General features: G+C 51.4%; 1 protein-coding gene across 1 annotated transcript; it reads right to left on the reverse strand.

Annotated features, from left to right (window-relative positions):
* Window positions 1–395: 395 nt before the first annotated feature.
* On the reverse strand, window positions 396–13,086 carry DUSP5 (dual specificity phosphatase 5). The gene is made up of 4 exons (XM_028096309.2): window positions 12,522–13,086; window positions 7,812–7,960; window positions 4,592–4,811; window positions 396–1,867 (listed from the first exon to the last, which is right to left on the reverse strand). The coding sequence occupies exons 1-4, from the start codon at window positions 12,898–12,900 to the stop codon at window positions 1,467–1,469; spliced, it is 1,149 nt and encodes a 382-aa protein (XP_027952110.1). The 5' UTR covers window positions 12,901–13,086; the 3' UTR covers window positions 396–1,466.
* Between the last annotated feature and the right edge of the window lie 1,051 nt (window positions 13,087–14,137).

Below are 14,137 nucleotides of genomic sequence, written 5' to 3' on the forward strand. Positions count from 1 at the left end.
GCTGCGATCAAGGGCCTTGAGCTTTAAGGGACCTTGGGGATCCTCTAGCTCATTTCACTGATGAAGCATCTGAGGCTCAAGGAGAGCAATTTGCCTGGGCTCATGGGAGTCGAGAGCCCTGAGTGGGTGGATGCTCTGACCACCTCTCCGTGTGACCGGCACCTAAGGACTCCTCTTGCAAGTGAGCTTAGGGAAGCCTCTCAGTTGGAAAGCAATATTCTGCATTGTTAAGGTCACCGGCCACGAGCAGATGCAGACTCAGCCTACCGTGGCACACCTCCGTCACCCTAGTGCTCGTCTGGATCCAGTGAAATATGCTGTGTCCCCACCTAAATGTACTCCTACCTAATTACCCCAACTCATCAACACGAAGCAGTGTTTTTTTTCTTTTCATCTTTTTATTTTGCACTATAAAAAACAACACCACCCAGTAACATACTGCTTTTCTTCACATTCATATGGATTTTAGGAAATTATTGCCTTTTCCCCTGGAGAGAACCTACAGACAAAAAAGAAGTACCACATTACAAAGTCTGCAAACCCCAGAAGTCCACAGCTTGAAGACAACCCCCAGGGGCAGGGAAGAAAACGTGTGTCACGAGAGACGAGACAAGCACACATTAAGGACAGCAAGCTGGGGAGATAACCGTGTCAATGCCACTGACCCGGACGCGGCGGGTACCTCTTTCTCTTGGCACCCGCTGCCACCCCCTGAAAGGGGTGATTTTTGGTCTACGGTCTGAAGAACTCCTTTCAAATGACACAAGAGATACTTTGAGGAGAGAGGGGCGACGAGGAAGGTTCAAGTATGAGTAAGAAATCATGCGAAGTCCGAAGTCAGGGAAGAACCCACAGTGGAAAGGACACCCAGAGAGGTCGACGTCTCGCTACTTCAACCATCCGCCTCCACCCTGGACCCAAGAGGGAGTCTCGCAAACATGGGACGGTTCAAATCAGCATCTAGATGGCGTCCCTCCAAGCCCTGGACAGGTTGCTTTCCTGACTGGGTGGTGGTCAGCTTATGCCCTGAAGCAACAGACAGATACGGAGACTGCCAAAGTTAAAAAAGTAAGGTGGAAATTGTGCTTCCTTCAAAATGAATCGGCTTTGTCACTGCCTTTTCTCCCGGTCTGGCAACCACTCTCTCCCATGCCGCTGTGGCTATTTATTGCCTTGCGCTTGAAATGAAAAGGCGAACTTGGAGGTGCAGGGCCCGGGCGGTCCTGAGAGGGCAGGGGGTCTGGAAGTACAGTAGTCGGCACGTGCTGTGCTCTCATCATGGCTTGGCCTTCCTTCGGTCCCCAAAACCTCTCCCCGCTGTCAGCGTCAAGTTCGTTTGCAAGCCTGGTGACCGCTCACTGTCCCGCGGAGGTTTTCAGTATTGCACAGGTATGAAATGTCCACGAGTTTCAAAAAAGCAGAATCACAGTTGTTCTTGGGGCTGGGCTGGGTCCCCGATGCCGGTTTCAGCAGGATGTGGCCGTGGCCATGGGGCTCCTGCTGAGCTCTGAGACTGTCGAGTGGGTGGGCACGGGGGCCAGTACCGAGGTAGGGAAGGTGCAGTAGGAACCCTGCAGGTCAGGGCTCAGTGTCGGCAAATGGGCTATGAATGACGAGCTTGCTGCCTCCCCTTGGCAGGAGGGAGCCTGGGGCGTGGAAGGCAGGATCTCAGACTCATACTGCAGGAGCTGGCCCATGAAGCCAAAGTTGGGCGACACCACACTCCTCCGCTGCTTGATGTAATCGAAGGCATCCTTCAGACGGAACTGCTTGGCTTTCATGAGGTAAGCCATGCAGATGGTGGGCGAACGGGAGATCCCAGCCTCACAGTGGACCAGGACCTTGCCTCCCTTTTCCCTGACACAATCTGGAAGGAAGAAAAGACAGTGAGGACGAGTTGGAACTGGAACCCAAAGGCAATGATGCCAAGATACAAGAATTAAACACAAAAGTGACCTAGTCATCAAAATGTCACATCTGTCCAAGAGCTGAGGTTCCCACACAGTCTTTAATGCCCACTGGCAAGGACAGAGCTTATGGGGTCCCCCCAGTGTCTATCCCCATGTAGGGCCTTTCTAATCTTCAGACGTGCTTCCCTGTTTTCCTGGATACTTGCACAGATTCTGCCCTGAAGATGCTAGATCTGGGGTAATACTCCCTTTCCTGGAGACGCCATCCTAACTTGGGTTCCACGGATGGGTTTCAAGAGGACATTGCAAAATCCTTGACATTGCATGCAAATTTACTGGGTAGGTACATTTTTCTGAGAGCACCCCAGGTTCAAAGACTGACTCAGACAAGCAATTCCTGCCTTTTGGGATCCGATTCTCATGGGGAGGACCCAGGCCCTCTCCTGCTAGAGGCCTGCCAGCCTCCCTGGGCACCCTGTCTGCCTGTGCCAGGGCGGGATGCTTGGCTCAGCTCCCAGGGTTCCCACCACCAAACATACGATAAATAGTGCACAGCCACTAATTACAGCCCTGACTAAATGACGCTTACTAGACCGGAGGATACAAATGGCTTTCGCAAACTCCATCTTGCACAACAATGGGAGTCATTGCTATAAAGCTACCACCATCAGTTAGCATTCTTTAGCTCAATATGACAAGGTCTCCCTCCTTTTCTGTTCCACTCCTCCCCCCAAAAGAACTACAACAGTTAAAAATGAGGGGCAAAAGGTTACGCATATATATGTACACACACATCAATTAAAAACCACAAAAAACAGTCTTTCCAATTCCCTCTCTTGCTAGTGAGGAAACAATTACAACATTACAACACAGGAAGTCTGATGTACCTGGTACAATGTAAAGCCACAGTGTGCAAAAACACTTAAGGTTTTGAAGAGCAAAAAAGTCAGCTCCCTTACCCAGCTCCCTCCTCAAGTTCAAGAAGTTTGCAAATGAATCTGTAAGATCTAAAAGATCAAGTTTCTGAAGAGTCAAGGAGGAACCCCAGGGCTTCCTCAACAGAACAAAAATCCCAAAGGACACAGTGTAGCTCATTAGAGGTACCCCCAATTTAGTCTGACTCAAAAGAAAAAAAGTTCCTGTAAATTAGTTCAAAGGGGACCCCAACCCTTAGGATTGCACGGTCATGGCTCCGATCTTCCTTTGCTCCTTCTAGACTACCTTTTAACTGCCCAGTGCCACGTCCAAGAAAACAAAGGGCCTAGAGTATGCTGTTTTTGCTCTGCCCCTCAGGGCTTGTCTACCATGTGCCCTCCCGGGCGCTCCCCTGGGAAGGGGTCAAGTGCCATGGTATGGGCTCAGTACCCCCCTTTCACCAGCAGGGCAAGGAGTCTGAGGAAAAGCATCGTGTGCTCTCAAAAGGCTGTGCGTTTGTGTGGTTGTGTACACAATACACAGGATGGAGAGGGAGGCTTCTGAGAAATGGATGGGGGCGGGTTTCATGACCTCATTGAGTAGCTATCCAGGTAATTAAATAACAGGCAGAGAAGGGCAAGGCATTCCCAGGGTCAGGGAGACAATGTCAAGGGGTTCCCATTCTGAACCCATCATTTGGGCTGCCTCTCAGCGATCCAAAGTAATCCTGTCAGCCCAGAGGCTCAGATGACCAGGACAGGCTCAGCCTTCTGCCTTTGGAGACTTTCCCAGTGGGTTTCCTAGAGAGGAGAAACCACGTGTGATGAGCACAGGGCCCACCATGTGGCTGAAGGGGGTCCCCTTAATTGCTACCTGCCCTAAATAGTTACTGCTGTGCCCAACACCTGCCTTTCCCCCTCCAAAAGCCCTCAAAACAAGATAAGGAAAGTCACATCTCAGCTTCAACACCTATGTGTGTTAAAGGGGAAGAAGGCAAGGCCACAAGGTTGGGGAGTGGTGCTTGCAAATCTGAAACAGCCGCTGAGGCAGAGAGAGGGGCGAAAGAGAAGCTGTCAAACGAGGGAACAATCCAGCCTATGCTGAAGAGGTGGAAACCCAAGGCCCAGTGCCCTTTCCAGGCAGAGAGGCCAGAAGTTTCCAGGCCTGTCCAGGGGAGTAAATGATAACTGCCTAACACAACGTACGGAAGATGCCAACTTTGCTATGCACAGAGCATGGAGCTTGATCAAATGCTATCTTTAATCCAAAATTAGCTGAAAATGCAAAACAAATTGCCCCTAAAGCAGTCTGCCAAAGACTGTGAAAAGCTGCCAGGGCCCTCGGGGCTCGGTGTGTAAGTAGTGCTCTCTCAATCCTTCTGTTGGCTTTCTAAAAATGCCCCAACCTACGCAGGAGCACAGTGAGGATCATTCTTTCCCTCCCTTGCTTCCCTGGCATGGAGCATTACGCATGGACACACTCTGCTTCCCACCCGGCTAGGAAAAATAACAAGAGCAGCAGTGAGTATTGCCATAAAATTATATTAATTCATTTATCTTGCAAATTAAAACTCCTATTAATAGCAACTCGAATCCTCCCCTCTGCCTCTTTGGTGGCTGCATCCCTTCCTGGCTCCAACTCCTGGTGGTTGCATAGACAAGACACTTTTCTTCTTGGCAAAGGTAGCCTCCATCGATGCCTCAGAACCGAGAACAGGTGCCCCTATGGGGCTCCCCAAACGACTGAGGACGAGTGACTGAACCTACCAATGAAGTCTATTGCTTCTTGAAAGTGGGAGCTGATGTCGGCTGTGTGGCTGTCTTCCACGGGGATCCATTTGTAGTGTAGGTGGGTGGTGCAGGACTCGGAAATCCGCCGGGAGACATTCAGCAGGGCCGTGATGTGCAGGTTGGCGAGGAACTCGCACTTGGATGCATGGTAGGCACTTCCAAGGTAGAGGAACGGAAGGATTTCAACTGGGCCGCCCTGGAGGGAGGGGGAAAGGACAGCCGGGAAATATTGGGTTAGCTTGCTCCTTTAGGAGACGAAACAAAACAACCCTGACCTACTTGTTGTAAGGTGGGAGGTTCCCTTTCTGGTTTCCAGGTAGAGAGTTCAGAGCCAGGGTAGTTCAACCCAGAGTGTGGGGAGAGCCTGGCAAATGCTCTACCCGACGTGGCTGCCTTGTGACTCAGTGACAGCCAAGCCCACGCAGCAAAGATGTTTCATTTTCTTACACATACCGAGGTAGGGAACGCTAGCAGCCTTCCTGTGCCGACAAGGATGAGAAGATGTGCGTGAAGGGGAAGAACGGAGAGGCTTATGCTCACGTTCCGGCTGCCCCGACAGCACCAGGGCAAGCCTTCTAACCTTGGGGCAGCCCTGGCTTCTTTTGAGTCGGAACAGGTAAAAACTCAAGATGAGTACCCCCACCTTACAGTCCTGATATTTTCATGGTATATTTCATCAAACCTAGGACCCCGATGATTGATCCTAAGACACATGTGGGTTTCAGAGATGTTCAAGTGTGCCCCCCAGAAAGGCTGCTTCTTGGAAGTGGAAATGACCACTGTTTACCTGGAATCCCTAAAGAAAAGCTATTAAGCCAAGGGCAGAGGGGCTCCTCCTCCCCCTGATCTTTGTCACGTGGGACTGAGGGTTTGTGAGAGATGCTTACATCATCACCCTTTCGGAAGGCCACCCACACACCAGGTTTCCAGTTAAGGAGGATCCCAATTAGAAGCTGAGACCATCTACCCTGAGGCAAAGTTAAAAACAGCTAGCTGGTCAGACTCTGGCAGCCTTAGCAGCTCCAGGGTGGCAAGAAAAACCAGAGATAACTGGGACAATGGGAGGCCCCAGAGACTGAGAAACACTGTGCTTTTGGGAGGGGGGGGGCGGCGGCAATGGCTGAGTCTCTGGGAGCTTTTCCCATATCATCCATCCGTTTCCTGTGTTCCCATTTCCTGTCCCAGAATAAAAGCGGAACGGAAACTCTGCCGGACTCATAATAGGGAAAGGGGCGTAGGATGAGGGCTAGCAGAAGGCAACTCTCAAATTACCTGACATGTGGTGTGTGCTTTTTCTTTCCTGAGAAATCAAGTGTTCAAGCAAAGGCCAGTTTGGCCACTTAGAAGAAAGTCATAGAGGATTTTACCAAAGATATAGTAAGAGTAACAACCAGATCTTTTTTTTTTTTTAAAGTAGGCTCCACGCTCAGTGAGGGGCTCAAAATCACGACCCTAAGATCAAGACCTGAAATGAGATCAAGAGTTGGATGTTTAACCGACTGAGCCCCACAGGCGCCCCAACAACCAGTATTTTTATTAGCGCCTACCAGAGCTGGCCCTTGGACTTAACACTTTCGATGTACCTCCATAGATCTCTCCCTCTCTTTAGTGCCTGAAATCTTACACAATTACTTCTAAAGCCTAGAACAACACACCCCTGAAACCATGTGTTTTTCTTTTTCTGAATCCTCTGTTTAGACTCAAGAGGAAGAAACCAAAGGCCTTCAGAAACCCCAAAGCTTAATACAACCTTGCTTGGCTTCTCTCAATGCAGAAGCACTTCTAAGAAATAGCACCAGGGGGGTTCCCCGATGAACCTTGGGAGACATGTCAGGGCCTCCCCAGTCCTCTCTTGGTCAAAGGTCTGCTGTGCCTTCACAACATCCTGACAATTCTTGTTTCTCTTTCACTTTCTGAGATGTGAGGGGAAAACACCACCCAAACAAACAGAAAATAGAAATCCAGCTAAGCCACATGCCCATGGCTTGAATGCTGAGGGTTCATCATACGCTCTGTGTTTTTTAATAAAGGAAAACAAAATAACAACCCTGGCACCTTGCCAAGCTAATAGACTTCCTGACCAGGGAGGGATCCCATTCAAGGGAAGTCACTTGGCTTTACTGGGAAGTTTATTCACAGGGGCAGAGTTCTGCTCATGCCAGGCAGCATCCAGACATCTTCCTTCTTATGATCTGGACATGTACTTATGTTGTGGGAAATACTTGGAAAGCTCCTCCCACCAAGTCAGGTGCCTAGGATGGGCCCCTTCCAAAAGAGGTTCTGTTTCTGTGGAAAACAGAATGAGGCCTTGAAAAGAACCAGAGTTAAGAGAAGGGAGGCGTTCTGGGTCTACTGTTGCCAGGAGCCCAGCTACAGGATTCTTTGCAAAGAGATCATCTCCAGCGGTGAGACACGTTTTTTTCCCCTCTGTAAAATGGGAAGGTGGGCTTTGAGCTCTGGTTTCTGCCAGATTTGGGTCCTTGCCTGCCTTTCCCTCATCCTCCAGCACTGAAGGGGACCCCTGACTGAGCCTTTCACACACTTTCAGCCTTTAAAGAGTTGCCAGAAAGTAACATTCTTGGAAGGAAAAAAAACCCCACATATTTGTATGAGCATGAAATCCTCTACAGTGTCTCCTGATCTTCTCTGGTTTCAGAATTTATGGAATTGTAAGCAGCAGAAACCCTTAGGGCCTGCTTAGCCATCCAAATGGTAGTTTCCCCACAACCCTCCCCCGGTCCCGTTTCAGTTAAAAATAACAAAAAGACACATCTCGACAGGTACTAGGTTGGTTTGCAGAAACTGCAGAGCATGAACAATTACAAAGATTAACACAGGAAGCCTGAAAGTCAACTCTGAAACATCTTCAGGGAAACCTAAACTGATATTGTGAAGCTTCTCTGCACTTCCTAGGCCAGCTAATAATAATGTATCTTTCACTTCCCCTTTTCTCCAGAAGCTGTCAAGCATCCTGTGGCTCCTTTGCTCTTGTCAGCTTGTTTGCTGGAAAGAAGCCCATTTACTCTTGGATGGAAACTCAAGTTGGCAAGCAACAGCTCTCTGAAGCTAGAGGGCTCTGCCAACACCCTGATCCTCAGAAGAACGCACCAGTGCTACTGAGTGAGGAGAGGGAGAGCCAGGGGGCCGAGGAAGGAATGGAGTCCACAGCCAAGACGGCATTTCCAAAACCACTTACCTGGTCATAGGCTGGCCTGTAGCTGAGGCTGAGCACTGGTTTCCCACACTGGCTCATGAGGGCTTTCTCGGTTTCAACCTTTTCTTGTGAAATGGGCTGTACGTCCACACAACACTCGGGATATTCCGAGTAGAAAGTCTCATATCCTCCTGCAAGGTAAAAAAAGAAAAAAAAAAAAAGGAAGCTAGATGTTAAGCGTTGATTTCTCAGGCTTTTAGAAAATGTCCAGAATTAATCAATACCCTAAGCGTGGAAGAGTCAAGAATATTAAGCTAACATAGATTCTGGTCTTATAAGAAAATTGAGCCAAACCAACTAATAGCTTTGGAACAGAAATGGGCTACACACACACACAAACACACATTCCCTCTTTTCTAAAAAGTTATAGCTCAGAGAGGCAATTATTAATTTTTGGCATCTAACAGAAGCAGCTGAAAGGAAATCTGACATCTGGCAATATTAACAAAATCCCTCCAGAAAACAAAAGCTATTTTCACTTACTTGTCTAAAATGCAGGTGTGATTATGCAGAATTGCATTCACTTGCAAGAAGAGACTCCTGAATTGGTCTGTTTCATCCCTAGCCCATTAGCTCTGAACTGGATGATAGATGCAATCCCCTCTATTCATAAGGGAATGGGGGCTAATATGAGGTTTAAACTCAGTGCAATAAAACAGCCCTGCCCTTTCTCACTCCCAAGGAGCTAAAGAATAAAGAACACTGCTGACAATCCTCTCTATAGGTCCAATTTTGAGTAATCAATCTAGTTAATTACCTTCCAAACCAAACTGGAGGCACGAGGCCTTCAGAACCGAATTCTCAGTCCCAATATGTAAAAACTGTTTCTCTCCCCTTCAAGACCACCTACCCTTCCTTTTTATCTTCCTTAGCTTCCCCTCCTGATCTTTCTTCTCTGTAAGTCCTCAAATGATAACTACCAGCAGGTATGACTGTAAAAATCCTTAATATTACATTTAAACTTCTCCAGATGGGTCACTTAAGGTAAAAACTACTCTCTGACCAAGTCACAGAAACTTGAGCATATTAAAGAAGTCTCAGGCCCAGAACTCAATGGGAAAGAACCAAATGAAAAACATGCCAAGTGCTGCTAGGTGAACAGGCCAGGCTCACTTGGGAAAGCCCTCACTCCCAATCCAAAAGGACCCAAGGGACTTCCGCAAGCCTCCAGAAAACTTGCTATTTTTTTCTGACCCAGAGAATTCACCTAGGGTCAAATCATCAATTAAATATGCATTCCGAGCCCATATATTTTCCACAAAGTCCCCTCTTTCTTCCGTCTCTTAGTGGTGTGATAGGCCCACAGTGGAGCCCACGGTGGCCTTAAACCCCTGCAGTAGACAAATAGTTAATGGATAACATGGCGGTCTCCAGCTCCCTCCCAGAAGCTGCAGCCAATTCCTAGAATGAGTCATCTTGCCATTACTGCTTCCTCCCAGCTTGCTGGAACTGCCCCCGCCCCCATTGAGTACACTCAAATCTCCTCTGTGGTCACTTCAACAAAAAGCCCATTGGGCCCTCCCCAGATAACCCTCTGGTCCTCCTGGTCATGATAGAGGAGTCCACACGCCAGGGAGTAACGGAGGTGGGAGGTTGTGGTGTTTGTGGCTTAGTTTCCTCCCACCCCCCACTGGAGCCCCTGGACCCTTTCCCTCCTAGAATGTAGACAGAAGGTCACACTTAGGGACCCACAGCTTCATCAGAAGAGACGACCCTAGTTAGTAAGTCACTTCCTGTGCCTGGGCCTCCAACGATTTGGGTTCCAGGGCACAAACTGAGTGATATGGGATGGGAATCTGGAGTTAAGAGTGGCTCAGGCCCTCCCAAACTTTCCCAAGAATGAGGCTTGGGAAAGACAAGCCTTCAGGCCACCCCATCTCTTGTCTTTAAATAGCACACTTAAAAGAGATGGCTGTCAGGACAGACAGGAGGTGCGGGTGTGGGCTGGGTCCTGCCTGCCTGTTGACAAAATAAGGCAGGCAGACAAAGCTGCTCAGTGTAGTTGAGGGACAGATAAACAAGGGGCTGTCTCTTCAAGCTGGGGTCAGGAGTCCTTCAGATTAGATGGTCTCTTTCACCCACTCCCCTCAGAGGCAGGGAGAGACAGACTGTTCTCTGGTGCCTCACTTGAGCTGCAAGAGCTGTGGGAATTCTTTTGGCTGCTTCAATCCTCTTCAGAGTGATTCTGCTTTTGATCACCGCTGCATGACCAGGGGAGCAGAGAAGCTGCATGGACACTGTATATAAGATACACACTGACAATGCCATTCGGTCGTCATCCCATTTTAGTGTTATTTGGGGGAGGGGGGAGTAGAGGACGATAAAGGGAAGTATAGAAGTCATTATCACCCCCAAGATCTGAAATGCCACTAGATTAAAACCTGAATTCATCATATCTGGACATGAGGTAGATGAAGAAATAAAAATTTTCTTGGACAACAATTTAACTTTCGTGGTGTTATAACTGTTAAGTACCCAGCAATTCCTACTGAAATTTAAAATGCACACAACTATCAACCTGGCAATTCTCAGAATCTCACTGAAAGACAGTGCACACATAAAGCATCTGAACAAAAAATATACCCAACAACATTGCCTCAAATAGCGAGGTTGAAAGCAACCTACTGGCTGCCATCAGGGGACTGGTTTAAGAAGTAAGGGGCACCTTACTCAGTAGGTTAAGTGTCTGCCTTTGGCTTGGGTCACGACCCCAGTGTCCTGGGATCAAGCCCTGGGCCCTGCACCAGGCTCCTGACTCCCTGCTAAGGTGGGGAGTCTGCTTCTCCCTCCCCCTGCTCGCATGTGCTCTCTCTGTCCCTCTCAAATAAATATTAAAAATAAAAAAATAAGTAAAATGGACATGTATGCACTGATAAGGATAAATCTCCCAAGATCTAGTTAAGTGAAAGAAGAAGGAACAGGAAATATACAAAACCATTCTATTTTTTAAAGATACTGGTGGAAAACTAACTTGTCTAAAGACGAACAAAAAATAGTTGGTGGCTGTCTCTGGAGAATGGGACTGGGTTCAAGGGCGTGCAAAAGACCCACTTCTCATCGTACAGCCTTTGCGCTTTTAAAATTTTACCTGTGTTACTGTCATTAAAAAAAAAAAACATTTTAGACATGAATTTTCCCGAGATGTGAGTCTACAGAGCCGCTTACTTCCTGTGGCAGTAACTTCTAAACAGTCAGCACGACCCCCCCTGGAGAGGGGTGGGGAGCAGAGGTAGGAGGACCAGGCGGTGGCTTCCTGGAATATATCTTTCATGCTACTGGGAAGGCAGTAGCTTTTCCTGTACTCATGGCTAAGAACAGGAGGCAAAAAACAACCACCAGGAATAGAAAGAAATCCCGGGCTAAGTATGAAACTTTCTGCAGAGCTTGGAGGGCATCCCTCCTTCCCCTGCAAGTGAGGCTGGTGGACAAGGAAGATGATCATCTTCTGCCTGTCATCTCCCTAACAGGAATCAACAGGGGACAGTCTGCAAGAGGTGCTAATAGAGGTGGGGGCTGCGAGTGTGCTCTGCAGGCCTGGAGTGTGTGAAATTCCCCAAGTTGCATGGTTTTAAAACAGGGCCCTCACGCTCAGTTCACTGCACCCGAGTTCTGAACCACATCACTGCTGTTTCTCAAGGTGTCTGCAACAGCACTGGCAGGGCCTCAGGGCACAGCTTGGGCTGAACCCTCATCTCTGCACTGTGGACTCTTCCGTACGTTGGAGGTTACAAAGGACCTAAATACAAGGCGGGAGAAGTCATAGGAAGTGACCCAGAAATCAATGCTCTGTAATTTGAAAGTCAGTCACTCACTACACGGGCTGGGGAAGTCAAAGTCCTCTCTCCAGCAGGTGTAATGGACGGACCGGTGGGGCAGCTTCTGGGGCGTCTCAAACCAAAGGCGACGGAATCCCCTCCACCACCACCTGCTACACCTCTCCTAAATCCTGGGGCTCGCTGGCCGGCAGCCTCCCACCCCTGGGAAGCAGCAGGAGGCAAGCCCCGGGGATGATCTGCGGGGGGGGGAGGCGTTGAGGAAAAGGGTGAAAAGGGTGGGAAGGCTGTCAGCTCCAAATGGAGCTAGAGAAAGCCCTGGGAGGGGAGAAGGGAAGGCCGGAGGAAAACAATAAAAAGCAGTAAAATGAAGTGGAAAGGAAGGGGAGGGACTGGCCCGGGTCAAAAAGGCAAGAGGGGTCGGTGAAGGCAGCCTAACATACGTTAATTGTCCAGGCGGGAGGAGAGGGGACGCCGCGGCGCCACGCTCCGGGGGGTCGCGACCGGCTGATCCCGCCTGCTCTGCTTATCAGAAAGGCTCAGAGCCCAGGCCCCAACGAGGGTGGCTAAGCCAGCGCCAGCAAACGGGGGCCCGCGCCCAGCACGAGCCGACGGCCCCCGCGGCTGAGAAGCGGCGCCCCCGGCTGCGCAACCAACCCCACCCACCCAGGCGGCCGGGAGCTTTCGAGGAACGCGGGTGGGGAGGGGGAAGCTCTGAGGGCTGACACTGGCAGCGCCCTCCCTAGCGCACGTCAAGCCCCAGGGTGCAGACTCGGGCAAGTGGAGACTACCGGGTGCCGGGTCGCGGAAGGCGCCCCGCACGAGGAGGGGACCCCAGAGCCCCGGGGCGTTCGCCGCGCGGGGGGCGGAGGTGGGGGGGAGGGTGGTGACGGGGGCTCGGCGGCCCCGACGCGCTCACCTTTGAGGAAGTAGACCCGCGGGCCTGCGGGAAGGCAGGCGAGCAGCGAGGTGAGCACGACCCGCGCGGCGCTCTCCTCGCGGAGCTTCTGCCAGTGGCGGCTGCCCTGGTCGAGCACGACCACGGCCGCCACGCCGCCGCCGCCCTCCTGCAGCAGCCGCGCGCGCGCCGCCTCGTCGGGCAGCACGTAGCGCGCCGACACCGCGCCGCCGCGGGCCCGCCGCAGCACCACCGAGTTGAGGTTGACGTTGAGCGAGCCGCGCACGCTCGAGGCGGCGAAGGCCAGGTAGGGCCGGCAGTCGAGCACCACGCAGCGCGCCGCCGCCTCCTTGCGGAGCATCTTGCGCAGCTGGCGCCCGTCGAGCGACGTGACCTTCATGCCGCCGCCCCGCGGTCCCGCGCCGCGCGCCCCGCAGGTGCCCACGGCCAGGGTGCCCGCTGGCGAGGCACGGGAGGGCGACCCGCGAGGCCGCGGCCGGCCGACCGAGCCCGGCGCCGGTGCCGGTGCGGCCGCTCAACTCTTCTTTCCCGCCCCGCACGCTCGGCAGCCAGCCCGGCCACTCGCTGCCCCAGAAGCCGGGGATTCCGCCAGCAGCGCCGCGTTTTATGTGAATGACTGTGCGGCCTGTGACGTGGCTGCCCATATAAGGCCGAATATGTGTATTTCCCCGCCCCTTCGGGCTGTGGCCACGCCCCGGGGAGCCGGAGGCGTGGGGGGCGGGCGCCGGGCGTTAGTCAGCCGGAGAAAGAGGAAGTGGAAGGCGCCTCCCTCCGCTTTCTGAGGCTGTGCGCGGAGAGACACTCACTCGCGCATCACCGAGGGCTGCCGGTGGGGTGTCAGGAACGCCACGAGGCCGAGGTGACCCACGCTGTGCGGGAAGAGGAGGAAGCGGAGGAGGCAGGGCCTGGCGCCGCACAATCCGGCTTTGAGTTTCATAGACGTAGGTTCAGAACCCGCTGGGTGGGGGCCTGCCAGGCACCGAGCCAAGGCCGGGCCGAGGGGAGCCCAGGGCCAGTGCCCCCAGATGAATCGGAAATGGATTTTGGTCTTCACCCAAGTCTTGACGCGTGAAATGAGATGATAGCTGGGATTGGCTTCAAGGGATGGTTTATGGATGACTCAAGATTGGGTTTGTGTTGGTAACCGTTGAAGTTCAGTGATGGGTACCTTATACTGGGTTCATGATACTGTTTTCTCCACTTTTCTGTTTGCTTGAAATGTTCCATAACAAAAGTACCTAAGAGTAAAAATGGAGAGAAGAGCCAGCAAAGGATTAACAGCCTTTTCTCCGTCACACTTCAATAATAATTAGAATAATTGTTTTTTGAGACGCTCTTTTCTGGCCCCTGGAAAGTCTGTCACGGAATCAGCTGCAGCATCAACATGCATCCGTTGATGGAGCTCAGTCCAGGCAACTATCCAGGTGGCTTCTGGATCTGGGGGATTATCTGTGGATCAAGTCTAATCCCAGGCTGTCTGCCCCCACCAGTCCCCAGCAGCGTCAGGCTTCACATCCCCAATCTGGGTGAACTGGACACGTTCCCTCATTCAGCAAGTATTTCTTGAGGGTCAGCTTTGTGCCAGGGCTCTGCTAGCTGAAGGGACAGGTGTGAGG

Source organism: Eumetopias jubatus, unplaced genomic scaffold, assembly GCF_037043125.1.
Source record: "Eumetopias jubatus isolate StellerSeaLion01/CBP00866 unplaced genomic scaffold, mEumJub1_p1.0 scaffold_17, whole genome shotgun sequence".
NCBI classification, from domain to species: domain Eukaryota; kingdom Metazoa; phylum Chordata; class Mammalia; order Carnivora; family Otariidae; genus Eumetopias; species Eumetopias jubatus.